The 19,203-nt window shown below is 65.3% G+C and overlaps 3 protein-coding genes across 4 annotated transcripts in view; 1 reads left to right on the forward strand and 2 right to left on the reverse strand.

Moving 5' to 3' along the window:
• Positions 1–2,720: 2,720 nt before the first annotated feature.
• SOX18 (SRY-box transcription factor 18) lies at positions 2,721–4,505 on the forward strand. The gene is made up of 2 exons (XM_082361106.1): positions 2,721–3,211; positions 3,359–4,505. The coding sequence occupies exons 1-2, from the start codon at positions 2,854–2,856 to the stop codon at positions 4,165–4,167; spliced, it is 1,167 nt and encodes a 388-aa protein (XP_082217232.1). The 5' UTR covers positions 2,721–2,853; the 3' UTR covers positions 4,168–4,505.
• A 9,429-nt stretch (positions 4,506–13,934) lies between these two features.
• On the reverse strand, positions 13,935–16,704 carry LOC309612695 (uncharacterized protein C20orf204). 2 transcript variants are annotated; one of them, XM_082358708.1, is made up of 5 exons: positions 16,529–16,704; positions 16,198–16,325; positions 14,587–14,841; positions 14,351–14,503; positions 13,935–14,229 (listed from the first exon to the last, which is right to left on the reverse strand). In XM_082358708.1, exons 2-5 carry the CDS (start codon positions 16,198–16,200, stop codon positions 14,083–14,085), a joined length of 558 nt encoding a protein of 185 aa, XP_082214834.1. In that variant the 5' UTR covers positions 16,201–16,325; positions 16,529–16,704; the 3' UTR covers positions 13,935–14,082. The 2 variants fall into 2 exon arrangements, with proteins under 2 accessions (XP_082214834.1, XP_082214833.1); XM_082358707.1 differs by having other exon boundaries at positions 16,198–16,704.
• Positions 16,705–18,553: 1,849 nt separating this feature from the next.
• The window catches only part of PRPF6 (pre-mRNA processing factor 6), a 36,186-nt gene continuing 35,536 nt past the window's right edge, over positions 18,554–19,203 (reverse strand). Inside the window, exon 21 of the mRNA XM_082360347.1 lies at positions 18,554–18,789. Within this exon, the coding sequence (XP_082216473.1) occupies positions 18,637–18,789 (153 nt within the window). The 3' untranslated portion in view covers positions 18,554–18,636. The remainder of the gene's footprint in view (positions 18,790–19,203) is intronic.

Consider the following 19,203-nt stretch of genomic DNA (forward strand, 5'->3'; position numbering starts at 1 on the left):
GGCTGGGAGCCTGTGAGGTCTATGCCCCGGGCAGCAGCGCCTGGGAGGTCTGCCACCCCCAGGGCCCAGCCAAGCCCCCACTCAGAGCCACCGAGGGGATTACCCAGCATCCCTTGCAGGCTTCGACCAGAGCCTAGGGGTCCAGTCCAGGCTGAGGGAGGGAGTGGGCGGAGGGCCAGGAAGGCAGTGTCCACTGGACGCCCAGGCCAGCCCCCGCTCGCCGAGCAAGCTTGCCCTCCCTCCCACCTTCTGTCTGGGGAGATGCGGGCTGCAGACAGGGCCCCCCCAAGGGTGGGCGGCAGCAGACCTGGACCAGGCCAGCCTGAGGGGGGTCCTGGAGACGTAGGAACGCCCCCAGACTGTGGATGGATCAGGGGCCACAGTTTGGTAGCCAGAGAAGTCTTGGGGAACCCCTCCCTTGGTGGGTGTCCAGGGCCAAACCTCCACTCTACTCCCCGCGGGGCCCCATCTCCCCACGGCAGAGTCCAGCCTCACCCCCACACCCGGGCAGACAGACACGAACACACAGACCACATACAGATGCACAGACACACACCTCGGATGCACAACTGGCCACACCCACGCCGGCCCCCCTACAGCCCCAGGGAGTACCCCCAGCCCTGAGGCTCCAAGGTCAGGGCCACCCTGACTGCAGCTCCCACCCCTCTGTCTTCCCAACTGGACCATGGGCCGGAGCCACCGTCCTTGTGCCTGCCGGGCAGCACACAGGGAAGGGTAGCCTGACCCCCAGGAGGTGGGTGGTTACCCCAGGAGACGCTCCCCTTGCCTTGCCCAGCCCTGGCCCACAGGACGTGACAGCCGGACACCTGAGTTCCGCAGCCCAGCCAAGAGGGAGGGTCGCTGGCTGGCGCCAGAAGAAGCAGCCGCCCTGGGGGGCGGGCACTGTGGCCACTGCGCTCCCAGCAGCTTGAGCAACTCAGCTGTCAGGGGCTGCACGGGGCCAGGCAGGGCCCCTAGGGGAACCCAAAGTCCGCCCCAAGGTAGGGCGCTACGGTAGAGGAAGCAGGAAGCCTCCTTCCCAAGCCCAGTGACGATCATCCCAGACCCACGGCTGCCCAGGCTGAGCCAGGCCCTGGTGACCCTAGATCACACCCAGAAGGCTGCAGGGAGAGGCCACCTCTGCCGAGTGCTGGCCCCTTGGACCCATCCTTCAGCCTGGAGTCCTCCTCACACGTCTCCCCCCTCAACCCCTGCAGGCTGCCCAGTCCACCCACCCACACTGGTCAAAGGCGAGCTGGCACCACTGGGAGGGGCTGTGCACCTGTCCACCCCCAGGCCCCCCGTTCTTGCCTGCCTCCCAGGAAAAGCCAGTCTTCCCCTGAGACCCAAGAGGACCCACCTTGACTATCCCCAGTGCCCCAGCATGGGGTGAGGGTCCATGAATTAGGTGCCAGGGCCTGGGAGATCTGGAAACCAGTCTGAGCCACCCAGCCCTACACCACAGAACCTGCCCTGGGGACAGGGTGCACGCCCAACGGCCCTCAGAGGACCCCTGTGGGCGCGCTGGCCTCTCCCCAGGACAGCTCAGGAGCAGCCGTTGGGGGGAGCTGTCGGACCCACAGGGGACCCGCCCCACTCAAAAGCACTGACTGTGGCCTAGAGGGACTACCAGGGACGGAGGACCCAGAAGCTCTGGCCACACAGACCCAGGGTCACCGACACCTATGGTCACGCACGCACCGTGGAGCTCCCAGCACATGGGGTGGGGCTCCTGATGTGGTAGTGGGGCTACAGAGCTCCCAAGCTGCGAATGGATGTGCAGGAGGGAAAACTCATGCCAGCCCCAAGAGAACCACCCTCAGCAGGAGGGGCGGGGAGGGAGCCTGCCCTGGGGGAGACCCCTCAATGTCTGGAGCCCAGAACCCCTCCTGATGGGGTGGGAGGGGACTGCAAGGAGGCTAGAAGCTCCTCTGGAAACCCTCTGGGGTCTGATGGCCCAGGGGAGGGCCCCTCTTCGCCCCACTTGCCCCAACTCGAGGTCCAGCCTCATTCTCTTGCTGCAGCGCTGGTCTGGCCCGCTGGGTAACCAGCTACTACTGGTCCCATCAGGCCCGGGGGAGGGGGATGAGGCCCCGGGCTCCACCCACTCTGGACCCCTCCCCTCCGGCTCTGCTAGGGGTCCGGGGCATCTACCCTCTCCCTCCCGGTACTCAGCTGCGGCTGGCCCGGTTCCCACTTGGTTTGGGAGTGGGGTGGGGGACACGGAGACCATCTTCTCCTTTAACCCCATGAACAGGCCTGGGGTGGCGGAGGGGCTCCAAGCCCCCAGCGCTGCAAGTTCCACGTGTGGGTGGAGGGTGGGCGAGCATGATGCCCCGGGGTTATCCAGAGCAGCTCCCCCAAGACACAAGTTGCTTTTCCCTAGGCGCCCTTCCCTTGGAGCCAGCCTCTGGTTGGGAAGGCAGCCTTCCCCAGTTCCTCCCCGGGGGGTCTGACTCTTTGTGTGTGTGGGTTCGTCTCTGAAAGCCTGACAGCCCCCAAGAGGACGCCCCCTGCCAAGCTTCGGGTCACATCAGCCACCCTCTCCCACTCGGGGGGGTCTCTCCTTCAGAGGGTGCGGGGGGCGCCGCGCAGAGGAGGCGGAATCCGACCGGGCCGAGAAGAAAGGGAGCCCCCGGGCGGAGGGGGCGGCCCGGGCCCGCCCCGCCCCGCCACGCCCCGTCCGCCACGCCGCCCATTGGCCCCGCGCCGCTATATCTGGGCGCCCACCCGGCGCGAGGCCACCGCCGTCCCTACCGCCGCCCACCCGCCCCACGCGTCCGACCCCGACGTGCCCGCTGCCCACCCTCCGCGCTCCCGCGCTCCGTTCCGCCCAGGCCGCGCCCAGCTGGAATGCAGAGATCGCCGCCCGGCTACGGCGCACAGGACGACCCGCCCGCCCGCCGCGACTGTGCATGGGCTCCGGGCCCCGGGGCCGCCGCTGAGCCGCGCGGCCTCCCCACCGCCCCCGCCGCGCCCGCCGCGCCCGCCGCGCCCGCCTCGCCGCCCAGCCCGCCACGCAGCCCGCCGCGCAGCCCCGAGCAGGGGCGCTATGGCCTCAGCCCGGCCGGCCGCGGGGAGCGCCAGGCGGCCGACGAGTCGCGCATCCGGCGGCCCATGAACGCCTTCATGGTGTGGGCGAAGGACGAGCGCAAGCGGCTGGCGCAGCAGAACCCAGACCTGCACAACGCGGTGCTCAGCAAGATGCTGGGTGAGTGGCCGCCGGGCGCGGGCGGGGGCGTGGGGGGCGGGCGGGCGGGGCGCGCGGGGACCTCACGCCAGGGCGCTCGCGGAGCTCGGCGGTCCGCCCGCCCGCCCGCCCGACGGCACCCGGCTGACCCGCGCCCGCCGCCCGCAGGCAAGGCGTGGAAGGAGCTGAGCCCGGCGGAGAAGCGGCCCTTTGTGGAGGAGGCGGAGCGGCTGCGCGTGCAGCACCTGCGCGACCACCCCAACTACAAGTACCGGCCGCGCCGCAAGAAGCAGGCGCGCAAGGCCCGGCGTCTGGAGCCCGGCCTCCTGCTCCCAGGCTTGGCGCCGCCGCCGCCGCCGCCGCCCGAGCCCTTTCCCGCGGCCACCGGCCCGGCCCGGGCCTTCCGCGAGCTGCCGCCGCTGGGCGCCGATTTCGACGGCCTGGGGCTGCCCACGCCCGAGCGCTCGCCGCTGGACGGCCTGGAGGCAGGCGAGGCCGCCTTCTTCCCTCCGCCCGCGGCGCCCGAGGACTGCGCGCTGCGGGCCTTCCGTGCGCCCTACGGCCCCGCCGAGCTGCCCCGGGACCCGGGCGGCTGCTTCGGGGCGCCCCCGGCCGAGGCGCTCAGGACCGCGCCCGCCCCCGCCGCGCCGCTCTGCGGCCTCTACTACGGCGCCCCGGGTGTGCCCGGCCCGGGCCCCTACCCCGGCCCGCTGTCGCCGCCGCCCGAGGCCCCGCCGCTGGAGGGCGCCGAGCCGCTGGGGCCCGCCGCCGATCTGTGGGGCGACGTGGACCTGACCGAGTTCGACCAGTACCTCAACTGCGGCCGGACTCGCCCCGACGCCGCCGGGCTCCCGTACCACGTGGCGCTGGCCAAGCTGGGCCCGCGAGCCATGTCCTGCCCGGAGGAGGGCAGCCTGCTCGCCGCGCTGTCCGACGCCAGCTCCGCCGTCTACTACAGCGCCTGCATCTCCGGCTAGGCCGCCCGGGGCGCCGCGTGTCACCGTGTCACCGCTCTGTCTCTCTCGCAGGCGGAGTTGCCGCTACTCGTCATAGCCCCGCAGGAACCGGCAACGCCGGGGCTTGGCCGGGCGGAGGGCGCCCCTACGGGGCGGTCCCCACACGTCCCGGGGCTTGGCCGGGAAGCCCAGGCCTAGGACGTGTGGGCTGGCCCTGCCAGGGCTAAGTTTTTGAAGCGCCTAATCCTTTTCTTGCCATGTATTTTCTAGAACTAGGCTGTATTTTTTACTTTGCCTTTTTTATATACGTGAAACAATATATTTAATTTTTAATTAAACTTTTAAACTTTTTCTTGCAAGGGGTTTCAGTGACGCAAAGCACCAATGTAGCAAGGGCTCTTTAAATAACGTTCGTTTGCTGTAAAGGAGGAGCCGGGAGCTGGGTGCCCCAGGCGAGGCCACAATAAAGTGCCTCTCCTTTCCTCGGAACTCCCGCGTCTGTGGTCGCTGGGGGTGGGGGAGCAGTTCCCCCCAGGGTCCTGGGCGTGCCCTTCCCTCCAAAGTCCAGGGACCCTGACTCGCAGCTGGGCTCCAGGGCGTGCACTTCTCCACCCTTCCAGGACACTCCGCACCCTGCCAGCTCTCCACCCTTCCAGGACACCACCCCAGACAGCCGGCGGGAGGCAGGGGCTGTGGGCACTCCGCACCCTGCCAGCTCTCCACCCTTCCAGGACACTACCCCAGACAGCCGGCGGGAGGCAGGGGCTGTGGGCACTCCGCACCCTACCAGCTCTCCACCCCCCCAACCCCCATTTTAACTCAAGCCTCATCGCGGTCAGACTACACCCAGAAATTCCCTCCACACCCTCACCCGGGTTTCACCATCCTCATCTCATCCTGAAAACAACTTCCTTCAAGCCCAGTGAGTGCCCAGGACAGCGCCCCTCTCTGAAGGAGGCTGGTGGGGTTGACGCCTGTCTGCAGACGTGACATCCTGGGACTCCCATCTGTCATTCTCTCTCAACCCAGTGTCCCCAGAGAGGGCAGCACCATGACAAATCCACACTGCTTGCCAGGGTGACGTGTGTGGGCTCTACCAGTGGCACGCAGTCAATGACCAGAGCAGGGGAGCTCAGGCCTCACGTCTCAAGCCTCCACCTCTGGAACCCATCACACTAGCCTTGGGCCCTCTCCCAGCAGGACCGGACACCCTCTTTCCACACGGCTTCCTTGGTTCCACTAGCGCCCCCTCACTGGGGAGCCCATGGGTTCAGGGAAAGTTGGCAACAATCATCTTGGGCGATTCTTCTCTCCTGGGACCGGGTCCTGAAGTGAGGCGCCTACACACTCACACCCTTCCCAGGGTCTGACGGGTCTTCCCAGCCAAGACGAGAGGTCGTGTGTCCCCCTGGCCTGTGCTGCCCCAGTAGCATATGGGGGGGCGTCCCGCTGACCTCTGACAACTCTGATGTAGTGCGTGCGCCCTGGGGCGTGGGCATCTTCTGATGACGTGCACTGCCGTGTGGCTGCCATGAGCCTGAATCCGACTGCGTGTGTATGAGTGCGTGTTAGCAAGTGCGTGCACGTGCTCCGAGCATGGCTGTGATGCTGTGACAGTGTGACCATGTGACTCGACGGGACCCTCCGTGAGGATGACTGTGTGTGACACCCGGGGTGTCTGAGACTCTGTGTGCGCATGCGTGTGTCTGTGTGTCAGCCTGGGTGTCCGTGCACGTGGGTCTGCTGCCTGAGCGTGGGTGCAGAGGTGAACAGGGTGTGGGGCTGTTCTTACAGGTGTCCTGCCTCTGAGAGGCACGGGGACATCACCTCTCTGTTAGCTGGAATGAGCCCCACACCTCGGTGGGTGGAGTCGGGGAGCGACACCTGGGCCCCCACACCCACCTCATAGTGAGCAGGGCCCAGAAACCTCAAAGACAAAGGGACAGAGAAAGACAAGCTGAGGAGGGCAGGAGATGGATTCGGAGGTGGAGAGAGGAGCCCTGGGCGGGTCGAGGCACAAACAGAAATGGCCCCCAGGACACCAAGGACAGCGCTGGTACACAGGAAGGAGGCAGGGAATGAGGCCCAAAGCGACGAGGGTGGTCCAGTCCAGCCGCATCTGTCATGGCGGAGGGAGCTCTGAGACACCAATGTTGAGTCCTGGGCTCACGCACGAAGGCTCACGTCACCCATGAGTGTGCACACCCAGCTCTCATGGCCCCTGACTCCCACTCTGGGCCTGCCCCTGGTAGGGGGACAGGTGACCCACCCACTGGAGCCCTGGGTTAGCAGGGCCAACGTGCGCCCCCCCCCCCCCCCGTGGGGATGGCCTCTGTACGGATGGGGACCCATAGCCGCCAGAGTCCAGCAGCCTCTGCCCCCTGCCACCCCCTGGGGGGCAGACCCTCCCATCTCCTCCCCCCACCCCCTGGCCAGGGCCGGGGGAAGGGAAGACCAGCCCAGCCTCTCCTACCGCCTAGAGCCAGGTGACAAGCCCCTCGGAGGGCCCCCCTGCCCGGGCCCAGGCATCGCCTCACCTGTGCCCCACCCCAGAGACAGCCATGGACACACACAGAGAGAGGCTGCAGAGGGGCAGGCAAGGCTGTCTCTCTAGTACGTGGAACAGTTTTCTAACGTCCTCCTCACCCCACCCTCGGAGGCAGGAGGATGGGGGCCCCAAGGTGCCTGGGGTGGCACAGGCCCCGCTGCCCAAGTGGGGAAGGGCCGAGTAGCTTGCTCCCCAGAAGACCCTCCCTCAGTGCCAGGGTGGGATGCCAGGAGGGGGGCATGGGGGGGTCCGGGGGTCCCAATTTGGACCAAGTCCCTGGAGCCAGGGGCTGGGGGCATTCAGGAGCAGAATCAGGACTGGGGACACACATACACACACACACACACACAGAGGGCAGCTGTTTTCAGGGAGTGCCTCAGGTGGGCACCATGCCTGGGACCCTCCCAAGGGACCCAGGGCAGGCTGGGCAGCCCTCCTAGGCAGGACCACAGCTCCAGGGCCTGGGTGGTTCCAGCCCTGGGTCAGGCTTCCCCCCCTCCACGCCCCCCCCCGGCTCCACCCACCTGCTTCCCCTAAGGTCAGAGAAGGGAAGTCCCCACCCCCAGCTCCCGCTGAGTCAGGCCCGCCAGGAACAGACCCAGGCGACCTAGCTCCTGGCGGGAAGTTCTAGCAGCCCGGCCTGGCCTAAGCCACAGCTCCCACACCCAGGACCCAGCCTAGCCCGGGGGTGAACTGAGCCGAGGTGTGGAACCCTCCCCAGCAAGCCGCCCACAGGAGGAGGTGGGGGGGGAGCAGGTAAGGTGCACCCCTCTCCTGAGTAGGCACGATCATCACCTCAGCACCTTCAGGAACACCCCGTACACAACCAGCCACACACCACACCAGGAGCAAAGCCGTGCTCACACACCCGCCCCCAACAAGGCCAGGCTGGGCAGGCGAAGAGGAACTTAACTGTCCACTGGATGGACAAATACGCTAGACGTTCCAGCTGCTCAGCTGTCAGCCTCCAACACCTACAGACACTTCTAAGGGGACAACTCAGTGGTTTTTAATCTATTCACAGGGTGGTATAATTATGATCACTAACTTCAGCACTTTTCCATCACCCCAAAAGAACCTCGTCCCCACTAGCTGTCACTTCCCATCCTCCTTGCTCCCAGCTCCTGGGAAACACTAATCTGCTTTCTGTCTCTGTAGACTTGCCTATTCTGGACTTTCCATGTAAGTAGAATCACACAATAAGTGGCCTTTTGAGTCTGGCTTCTCTCACTGAGCACTGAGTCTTCGAGGTTCATCCATGTTGTAATTTGAATCAATACTTCATTCCTTTTTAAGGCTGTATAATATTCCATTGTATGGATGGAACACAGTCTCTTTATCTCTTCATCAGCTGATGGACATTGAGGTTGTTTCCATGTTTTGGCTACTGTGATCAATGATGCTATGAACATTCGTGTGCAAGGTTTTATGTGGATGTGTTTTCAGTAAAGTAACATAAGTGTGTATCTCTAATGACCAAGTCTGAACAAGTAGATTACCTCAAATTCATGTGCTGGGTAAATGACCCTGAGAAAACCATAATTCAAAAGGACACATGTACCCCAATGTTCATTGCAGCACTATTTACAATAGCCAGGACAATGGACAAAGAAGATGTGGTACGTATATACAATGGAATATTACTCAGCCATAAAAAAGGAATGAAATTGGGTCATTTGTAGAGACGTGGATGGAGTTAGAGCCTGTCATACAGAGTGAAGTAAGCCCGAAAGAGAAAAACAAATAGCATATATTAACGCATATGTGGAATCTAGAAAAATTGTACAGATGAACCTATTTGCAGGGCAGGAATAGAGATGTAGAGGTAGAGAACGGACATGTGGACACAGGGCGGGTAGGGGAGGGTGGGACGAATTGGGAGATTAGGTTTGACATAAATACACTACCATGTGTAAAATAGAAAGCTAGTGGGAACCTGCTGTATAGCACAGGGAGCTCAGCTCGGTGCTCTGTGACGACCTAGATGGGTGGGATGGGGGGTGGGGGTGGGAGGGAGGTCCAAGAGGGAGGGGATATAGGTATACATAGAGCTGATTCACTTCACTGTACAGCAGAAACTAACAGGACATTCTGAAGCAATTATACTCCAGTAAAAAAAAAAAATCATATGCTAGAGCAGCTACCCCCAAAGGGGGGGCTCCAGAGCAGCTGATCTCCAATCCCAACTGGGCGCCCACAAGCAAGACTCAACCCTCCACCCAGCCCACCCACCCCCACTCCTGCCCCAGGCTCGGGGAGGGGCCCCCAGGAGCAGGCTCCAGTCCAGCCCACAGTGGGTTTTGGCCAAGCGTGTGGGAGTTCCTGGCCCGGGACTGGGGAGGAGGAGGGATGGGAGCACCCGTGTTCCTCCTCTTTGTGTTTCAGGACACAGCCCACTCCGCTTCCTTCCACCCCCTCTACCTCTGCACAAGCACCCAGCCTCCCAGGGAAGCCCGGCAGGGCTCCCCACCCTCTGCCTTACCTTCCACGCCCCCGACCCACGCCCCCGTCCTGCTCTGGCCAGCACAACCCGGCCCATCCCCCAGGACCCCTCTCCCACGCCCCCGCGCCATTCCCCCACGACCCCAGCCCCCTGCCCCACGCCCCCGCCCGCCCGCGCGAGAAAACAGGAAGCGGCCCGCGGCGGCGGCGGCGCTGGAAGGAAACGCAGGAAGCGGCGGCGGGCGCGGCGCTTATCTCGGGCCCCAGCCGGACCCCTGGCCTCACGCCCCGCGCCGGCCGGGCAGGGGACGTGGGGGCGGCCGGAGGACAGGCCTGCTCACCTGGCGGGGGGCCCTGGCCGCCTTACCACCGAGCCACAACTGTCACAACTGGGCCATGGAGGGAGGCGACAGGACTTCACTGGGCCAGGCTGTGCCCCTCCAGCCCGGGGACCCAGGGGCCGGTGTCCAACCGCAGGACGCCCCACCTCCCCACAACGCACACTGGCCCGCCCCGCCCCCCCCCCAGGCCCTGACCACCCCGTTTCCCCCCTTACGAGGACTCGCTTTGCCCTGCAGGTGCGGGCTCCCTGCTGCTTCTTCCGGACTTTAACTCTTGGGTTGAGGGGGGACGGCGCGCCGATGGTTGTTTCTGTGTTTACAAAGCTGGGTCTTTTCCTGGGGAGGGGGCAGGATGGGGACTGTCCCTGGGCGCCCCCCAGGGTCCCATAGGCCACTGGCAGGGACAATGGGCCTCCAACACCTGGCACTCCCTCCCCCCGCCCCCTGAGTATGTGCTTTGCTTCCTGGAGTGGGGGGCCGCGTGTGTTTCCGCGTCAACCACGACTGGAACGGCGCCTCCGCGCACACCTGCAGGCAGGGACCCCACACTCAGGCTCACAGGCAAGAGCCCGAGGGCCCTCAGGTCTGCTGCAGGTGTTTCCTCCGCGCCTTCGCGGCACCCAGCGCCAGATGCAGGGTCCGGCCGACTCACGTCCTGTCCCAGAGCCCTGGCTCCGCGAACGCGGAGGTGTGTCTGTTCAGGGCCTGGCATGGCGGGCACCCGTCTTTCCCACAACCTCCCACCGCCTCCTGGTGCTCAGCTGGGCTGGGGTGGCGGCCAGTCGGGGAGGGGACACGGGGGAGGTGCCGCTGGGGCCCATGAGTGGGCCCCAGGCAGGGCAAAGGCGCTCTGCCGCCCTCAGAAGGACCAGTGCTCGAGGTTGGCACGGACCCCACCCCTGCGGTCTGTTGGCAGCCTGAGGAGGGGCAGAGGTGGGAAGTGGGGGTCGGGAGAGAGAGGGGCCTGTGGGCGGGGGCGGGGGACACACAAGTGGCACAGTTGGGGTCACGTTTTTGGTTTTCTGAATCCAGAGACTCGTTTGCCTGTCGCCCGTGTTCCAGATGTTCTTTCAAAGGCTCCCAGTCTGGGAAGGCCGTGGGACGCGGACTACCCTTCAAAGCCTGCCTGGCCCCTCCTTGCAGCGCTGCACATGGGCGGTCTGGCTCCCTGGCCAGTGTCTGCCACCCCGGCACAGCCCCTCCCCCTGGGTCCCAGCGCCCACTCCCCCCACTCTGCCCCGGGGAAGCAGCTGAGAAGGCACGCGTGTAGGACAGGACACCACGGGGTGCAGGCCCCAACCCCACCACGTGTGTGCCCCAGAAACAGTGTTTTATGGGGGAAGAACCAGGCTCAGGCCACATGCCCGGGGCCTTGGCAGGGAAGGCAGGGCACTGGGGCCTGGCAGATACCTCGAGTCCACGACAGGCGGGGCCCATCCACCGGGTCACACCGCCTACACTCTGCCCTCTGTGGCGCCGTGACCCGTGGCCAGTGGCTCTGTCCTCACCGTTGAGTCTCTTTCCATCTCTCTGTTGGTTCTGGTCAGTTCCAGCCAGCAAAGATTTGGGTAGTTCATGTGCCCCGGTGCCGAGCCTGGAGGGCCAGACCTCAGGGCTGAGCAGGGCGGCCCCAGCTTTCCCTCCACCTGCCCCAGACGTGGTCTGGTTGGGATGTCCCCGCCCTGGACAAGTGAACTTCGTCCCAGAAGCCAGAAGCCCACCCTGCCCTCATCCTGCATGAGCAAAGATGCTGAAGTGGGTTGAATGGTGGCCCCAGAGATACGTCCACCTCCCAGAACCTATGAGTGGGACCTTAGGTGGAAAAAGGGTCTTGGCAGATGTAATTAAGGATCTTGAGGTGAGGAGATCATCCTAGATTACCCAGGTGGCACTAAATCCAGCAGCAGAGATCCTCAGGGAGGAGAGACGGCCACACGAAGCAAGAGGCAGGTACTGGAGCAACGCAGCCACAAGCGAAGGAATACCCGGAGCCACCAGAAGCTTCAAGAAGCAAGAATGGTTTCTCCCCTGGAGCCCCTGGAGGGAGCACAGCCCAGCCCTACAACACCCGATTTCAGGCCAATGATACTGATTTTGGACTTCTGGCCTCCAGAACTGTGAGAGAAGAAAATTTTATTGTGTTAGGTCACCTAGTTTGTGGTAATCTGTTATAGCAGCTCTAGGAAACTAATACAGATGGTTTCTGAGATATGGGGACAGCGGCCCACGTCCCCACAGCCATAATGCTGACCCGTCATCGGGGCTGGCAGAAGCAGGCCTGGGCATGATGTGCAGAGCCTCTGCCTGGCACCGAGGCCTCGAGAGAAAGTGCAGAGGGTGGACAGCGGCGGCCGGGGCGGGGGGTGGGGGTCTTGTGCTGAGAACAACTTCGAAGTGAGATGAGGGAGGGACCACTGGGGTCTTCGAGCTCAGGCCACAGGCCTCCAGCCCCCGCGCCCAGGCAGTCAATTTGCCAGGACAGACCAGGGTTAGACGTCAGGAGGGTGTGCCTGAGAGAGGGGCGCCCTGCCAGGCAGCGTGGGGCAGGAACCTGGACCCGTGCACTCACACATCCCTGCGCACACACACCTCGACATATACATTTGTGTACACACACACACACACACACACACACACACGCTCACTACCAGGGAGGCTCTGGCAGGAGACCCCAGGGAGGAACAGCCGGGCCAGGGCGCAGGAGCATCTCGTCCACCACCATGGCTGCAGCCCAGGACTCAGGCGGAGATTGTGTCCCCGTAACTGAGGCCTCTGCTCCTCCTCCCAGCCCCCCTGAAACGGGCTTGTTGGGAACCGCCTCAGGCGTGGGCGGCCGGAAGGGCTGCCCATTGCCCGCTCACCACGGCAGCAAGGAGTGCTGTGGGCGGGCGGCCGCCATGACGGCCCAGAGGCCACGCCCAGGCGCCCTTAGGAGAAGCGCTCTCCCCACAGGCCCTGGCGCGGAGGCAGGTCCGAGTGCAAGGAGCCAGGTGCCCTTGGGAAAGCAGGAGCATGGTGGGGGCCTCTGTGGAGGGCCTGTCCCCTCCCCGTCCCCACACCCGGAACCCCGGACTCTCTTACTGACCTTCTACCAGGCCCGATTCAGCTCCCCCAAGCTTTGTGCTCCAACCAAAGCAGGACTCTTCCCTCCTACCCGGACACCTGGCCACAGCCCCAGGCTTGCACAGCGGGAGCCAGCGACGTGACCGCGCCCCTCAGCTTGCTCCTCCACCAGTGTCCTCCAAGTTCAAGATGAGGACTCCCCCAGGGACTCAGGCCAGGACCCTGGGGTTGCCCGGACCTCCCCTCACCCCATTCACGGCCAAGCCCACCTCCTCCAGCTGCACCCCAACCACACAGGCCCCATGCCCAGGCCACCCTCACACTCAGAGTGCGACCACGTGGCCTGGGAGCCTATAAGGTGACGGGATGCACCCTGAGGTCCCCAACCTGCACACAGGGCACAGGCGGGCTGTCATCTGCTTGGGGCCTGGCTCTCATTGCGGCTCTTACACTTCCTGGCTGTGAGATCTGGGGCAAGTCCTGAAAGCTCCCCGGGCCTCAGTTCCCTAGTGTACGAACCAGGGACAGTAGTTCCTGCTGCTCGGGCTGCACGCGCTCACACGCACACACAGGGCCAGCTGCGCCCCGCTGACGGCTCCGCCAGCAAGGCCTGTCTGCATCTCCTGCTTGCCTCTGTTCTGCCAGGGTGCCCAGGGCAAGGCCTGCTTCGGTGCCTACTGGGTCCGTCCACCTGTCAGGGAAGAGCATGACGACAGGTGTGCCGACCAGGCATCCACCTTGACCAGGTGCTCTGCCTGCCCCGCTGCGCCCCCCTCTCCACAGGCTGTGATCCGGGAGGGGGCCGCGGACCTCCAGGCCTACGCGGCTGTAGGTGCGGGACTCCAGGGATCAGCCCTCCACCCTGCCACGCAAACATAAGGTCCCGGGACACAAGACGGTGGGTCCCTGGCTGGCCTGGCCAGTCCCGCAGAGGAGCTGCTGCCACCCTTCCCAGGCCACAGGAAATGGCCTGGCCCAGCTTGCAGCCAGGGCCGCAGCTCGCTTCCCTTCAGGCCCGTTTCCTTTATCCGGTTGTTTTGCTCCGAATTCACAAAGCTCAGCCTTCCCCTCCCCTCCATTTCCACCCTTCCCCCATCCCAGAGTGGAGCAGGACGGATACGATGCTACATTTTAGGACCAGCAGGAGTCCCCATCTGCCCCCGCGCCCCCCGCCCAAGCCTGCAGCGCCGACTTAGCAGGAGTCCCGTCCCGAGGCGCCCCCTGCTGGCCGAGCCTGGGAGCACCGCCGCTCCCCCCCTCCCCCACACCGCGTGTGCGGGAGGCCCCAGCGCCCCCTCCCCACCGAGGCGCGGAGCCGGGGCTGCCTGGCCCCACAGCTGGCAGGCGAAGAAAGAGCGAACAGGGCCGCAGCACCAGCTCAGTTTATTGGGGCCTTGCTGGGGGCGGAGGGCGGGCCCCCTCCGGGACCAGCTCGCCAGGCGGGCCCCGCCTCCCAGTCCCGGGCCCTCCGAGGAGTGCGGGCCGCGGCGAGGGAGGGGCCGGGCCGCAAGGCCCTTTCCCAGACCCGCGCGCTCGGGGCGCTTAGGAGCCCCAGGAGCCGTCGGTGGCCGCGGCGCGCAGCGCGAAGAGCTTCTCCCAGCAGGTGGCGACGGCGTCCAGGGCGCGCAGCAGGAGCCGCCTCCGGCCGCCCCGACGCCGAACAGGGCGCGTCTCGGGCCGCCGGCTCCGCTGTCGGGGACGCGTCGGTCAGGGCGTGGGCACGGTCCCCGCCCGCCCCCTCCCCCGCAGCTCGTGTCCAGCCCCTGGGAAGGGAGACCGCGGGGCCGTGGGAGCGAGCGGGGACGCGCACCTGGCGCAGCGTCCGGCAGTGGCGCCGCATCACCGCCTCGGTGCGCACGGCCACGGTCCAAGCCGCCTTTTCCAGAGCCCCACGGCGGCCCCCGGCCACCGCCCCACGTAGGGTCCGACCCAGGGCCACGATGGACAGTAGGATACTGTGCTCCTGGGGAGGGGAGGAAGCGGGGGACTGGGGGAGGAGCCCCGTGGGGAGGGGGCTGGAGGGCTTGGGTGGTGATGTCTCCATACCTTCTGGGCGCCACAGGAGGCTCCCACCCGGCCCCGCCATCGGGAGGCCGCGGCTCCAGTCAGGTTTTTCTGAATGAAATGGAGCTGTCTGGAGCCCGGCCCGGTCCACCGCACCGCGGCCTGCAGGTCCTCGAAGATGACCGCGCGGTAGTGGTGGAGCACGTCGGGGACGCTGCAGGCGCCGAGCCTGGCCCGGCCCGGTGCAGCCCCCAGCAGCGCCAGCAGGAGCGCCCAGAGCGCGGGCCTGGGGGGCCCCTGGAAGGGATACAGGCTCAGAGTCTGCGGAGGGGCCGACCCTCCTGCAGCACTGCGGGCAATGTGCTCCCCGCCTCTGCAACCGACTCCACACACACGTACAAAGGAATCTCTGAGCTGGTATAACGGAGACGTCGCCATGCCATTCAACAAATGCTCTAGGCACAGGGCTGGCAGGTTTGGGGAAGGACAGACGACAGCACCCGCAGCTCTGGTCTGCATGGGTGTGAGGGCCCAAGTGCCCATAAGACTGGAGGGCAGGACTGACCTAGGTCTGGCTACAGCAGGAAGCACCCCCTGTACAGCCTCACCCTTGGCCATGCCCTGACCCATGCCCACCAGAGCTGGGCTCATCTCCAGGTGCCCCACAGGAGAGGGCAGAACTGATCTGCCCCCTCGATGGCCGGGCAGCTCCTCCTCACCCTCCCCATGGCTCTGCTACCAGCTCTGAGAGCCGTGGGAGCTGGGGTTCCCTTGCACCCCCAACCCAACCAGGACAGGGGTGAGGGCTCAGAGCTCAAGGCCACACCCCCTTGGAAGGGGAAGGCTTGGGGAAAGCCCAAGGCGAAGGGAGGAAGGGGACTGCGGTCCACACCACCAGGGCTCCCCTCCCCCAGAATGAAGAGAACTGGCTCTCACGGGGAAGAAGCCCACCCCCACTCACAAGCCCAAACATCAGAGAGAAAGAGCAGCTTGTCTGCAGGCTCCCAGCCCCCAGGCTGGAGTCACACAGCACTGGAAAATCAATCATGCGAACCCAGCGAGACTTGGGACTCAAGACACAGGACTCGACTCTGCTTCCCAGCCTGGCAGGAGAGCCTGACCACGCAGGGCCGGACCTGGAGTCCGTGGGGGCTCCCTGCCTGAGGCACCTGGCAGCGTTGGCCGGAGGATCAAATGCAATTAGCTGTGGGCCCTTCTCGAAACCCACCCCCTCCCTAGACAGGCTTAGCATGATGGTCGACTCGGTCGCCCCCTCTGCCTGCTGAGGGTCAGAGATCATAGTGAGAACAAGAGCCGCTGGTGCTGGAAGGATGTCCAAGTGGGGTAGGTTGGTTGCCCAGGGGGTCCCGGGAAGGCCTGTCTGCCCCTGACCAGGGCCCGAGGCTCAGGCCAGCCCAACCCATGAGGAAACGGTGGCCCCAGCTCCAGGAGGGAGACTCCCCGCCCCCCCCCCCCCGCCCCGCCGCTGCCGGGAAGGCCAGTCAGGAGCACTCCGGGCCAGGCTGCGGTGACGGGAACCAAGGGGGATTTCCCGGTGGGGACACAGCGGGACAGCAGCCTCTCCTGGGCTGTGCACGCTCCCTGCCCCTCAGCCGAAGTCAGCCCCCTCCCCAGCGGCCCACCGCTGCTCACCATGGGCTTCTCAGGGTCAGGCCCTCCCTCACTCCCGCCAGTGGGCCTCGGACATGGTCCTGGGGTCCTCAGGTGGGGAGTGCCGCTGCGCTCCAGGTCCTGCTCCAAACCTGGCCAACAAGGCTTCCCTGGACGGCAGGCAGACGAGGCTTTTGAAGTTGGCTCCTCTGAGCAAAGGGGGGAGGGAGCAGCAGGGAGGCCCCAGGATCCCAGCCCTGCCCCCTCCCTCTCCCCACCGCTATCCAATCACTTCTTCAATTAACCTGACCCTGGAGCCCAGCCCCAGCGGGCTGTCTTCCCACCCAGTGGATCTTGGATTAAGCCATCGGACCTGGGAGATCTTCTCTGCCGGGGAGGGGGTAGGGTGCTCCGTGGGCAGAGAGCAGGGCAGGGCCCAGCTGGTGGGGAAGGGCAGCCAGGAGAAGCGGGGGCCGCCCCGCGCCCTCCTCCAGGGCCTTCCTCAGTGGTCAGCAGGTGCTGCCTCTGCCAGGAGCCTGGCCACCAGCAGGACCAGGTGAGCAGGACTTAACCCCCCCCACCCCCCAGCTCCCCCACCCTGACGTCCGGGGGGTCCTGCCCCAGCAGGTCCCAGGCAGGGGACTTCCCGGGCTCCCCGCTGGCCCAGCACTCAGGGGAGAGCTGCTTCCCACTGCTCGCCCGTCCTGGGCTCAGGGGGGTCTTTTGCTGGGGGAGCTCACGGCCACTCACCCAGCCAGGCGTGCAGGGAGCTGGGCCGCAGCGCCCTGCTGGGCGGTATCCTGGTGCTGCCCAGCCCTGCCCCCAGCAGTGCCTCCGAACAAGGGAAGCCTAGGAACTCAGCTAGCCTTGAGCTGGAACTGAAAAATGTCAGTGGAAGAAAAGCTAAGATATGTTTTTCCCAGGGAGAAAAGTAGTTTCACCACCACCTCGAGGCACTGAGAAAACAATCCCCAGGCAAATGAGGAAAGACATTTGCACGTGGACAATCAGATGCTCTGGAACGTTCCAAGGGCCCTGTGGGAGGCCTCACCTGACCTGAGATCAGAGAAAGTGTCCGGGAGAAGCCACAACCAAGGGCTGCCAGCTGCCCTGTGGCCGCGGCCAAGTCACTGCCCCTTCCTGGGCCTCAGTTTCCACATCTGTACAGGGACAGGCTTTCAAGCTCCTAAAAACTTCAGGACTCGCTTTTCAGTGCGACGGGCAGGATCCCTCCCACCTCCTCCAGAAGAGACCAAAGGCGACTCCTGAGGGTCAGTGCACACACCCAGGAACCCCCGGCGCGGCCCTCGGGGACCGGCTGACCTCGGGTGAGGAGAGGAAGGGTTTCCAGAGCCACAGACCATCCGTGAGCGGGGCCTGCCCCGGCCGCCCACCCTGGCACCAACAGTTCCTGACCCCACACAGGGATGGTCCGATCCCGCCCAGGGCTGGCCACGTCCCTGTGGCTCCCAGAGCATCGGAGGTGGACCCGGCTGGGCCCGCGCTCTGCAGGCAGACGCCCACGCCCTTGGTGCTGATGAGGAGGGCATGCTCCCCAACCTCGGCTGCTGCCAGAGGGCTAAGCCACGGGTCAGTGACTGACCCGCAGAACGAGGCACCGAGGAGCCCCTCTGGGATCGTTTCTTACAGAAGAACGTGTGGGAATAACTGCCAGCCGCCCTTCTCGTCACCACACGTGACAATCTGCATCTCTTCTCTCTGGCCCATGGCCTCTGGACCAACCCTGGCCTCCGGCCAGATGTCTCCAGCCGTGGCCAACGCACCCCCTTCCAAGAGAACTAGCTAGTTTCCAACTGGACACAGACGCAGGGATCCAGAGCCCGAGGAAGTCTTTCATCCTCACATGGTGAAAACACACTCAAGTCTCCCAAGTAATGAATGCATTTTCAGTCTAGAGAGAGGACAGTTATAAGTGCTTTAGCATAAAATTGCTGACTACAAATTAGCAAAAGTGAATTCACCTGCCAATGGGAGCGAGCCTCTCACACGCTGGGGGCAGCACCTCAGGGGCCAGGCCCGTCCGCACCCAGGAAAGTCACCTACCCAGGGGCACACGCAGCCTGCCGCTGTGGGCGGGTGGGGGCCGCAGACAACCCCGGGGCGGGAGAGCGCGTGCACCCGCAGGGGCACTGGAGTCACCGGGCCAGCCAGACCCCGGCTGTCCCCACGCAGGGCTTTTACCCAGGACATGAGGTCCTGCCACCATCTCCATAAAGCCCTGGAGAGCCTCACCGCTCCCCTGGCGTCTCCCCTGTGGGCACGGGCTCTCACGAGGCCTCCTGGAAAGTGAGCCCCGTCCAGCGTGGGGCAGACTGGGGCGGCCAAAGCGCGTGAGGGGAGGGCTCGGAGAACACCCGCCGGCCACGAACCCCACAACTACTAGAAAGCCTTTAATCAAAGACAGGACAGACAGCTCTCGCACCCCCCGCCCCGCCCCCAGCCAGTGCAGGGCCGGAACAGTCAGAAGGCGTTCTTGATGCAGGCTGCCACCAGCACCAGGATCTCCCCGATCTTCCGCTGCCAGTTGGCGATGTCCTTGGACGTGGCGCACCACAGCTCCCCGTGCCGGGGCTCGGCGTTCTCGCAGCGCCTTCTCACCTCCTCCCGCTGCTCCTGGGTGGGGACCGCGGGCGCGTGAGGCGCCCCCACTCCCCCGCCGCCCCCAGCCCCGCCCCCCGGGAGCAGGCCCGCCACATTCCACCAGGCCTCACACCAGTGCCCGCACCCGCCCCCCAACTAGGAGCCGACCAGCTCCCCCAAGCCTGGCTTCCACGTCCCGTGGGGACCCCACGGGACTGGGCTCCGGGAGGGCTCCTGCACAGCAGGACAGGGCCCCCGAGGCACAAGGACGACCCCCAGGCCTCCGGCTCCAGCCCCATTTCTGCCATGGCCCGAGCCCCCATCACAACCAACTCATTAAAAGATGCCCCAAACAGCTAAATGTCAGGCTGAGAGGCTCCAAGGCTGTAGCCAGAAAGCCGCGTGGAAGCTGAATCGGCCGTCAGCGCCGCGGGACAGGCGGGGCGG

Source organism: Balaenoptera borealis, assembly GCF_965194805.1.
Source record: "Balaenoptera borealis genome assembly, chromosome: 16".
NCBI lineage: Eukaryota > Metazoa > Chordata > Mammalia > Artiodactyla > Balaenopteridae > Balaenoptera > Balaenoptera borealis.

Bases quoted from the DNA above. Each gene is read 5' to 3' on its own strand.
- SOX18 (XM_082361106.1), top strand. From the start codon at position 2,854: ATGCAGAGATCGCCGCCCGGCTACGGCGCACAGGACGACCCGCCCGCC. The intron at 3,212-3,358 runs GTGAGTGGCCGC...CGCCGCCCGCAG, and splicing joins GGTGCTCAGCAAGATGCTGG to GCAAGGCGTGGAAGGAGCTG.
- LOC309612695 (XM_082358708.1), bottom strand. The intron at 14,504-14,586 runs GTATGGAGACAT...TCCCCTCCCCAG, and splicing joins CCTCCTGTGGCGCCCAGAAG to GAGCACAGTATCCTACTGTC. The intron at 14,230-14,350 runs GTGCGCGTCCCC...CGTCCCCGACAG, and splicing joins ACTGCCGGACGCTGCGCCAG to CGGAGCCGGCGGCCCGAGAC.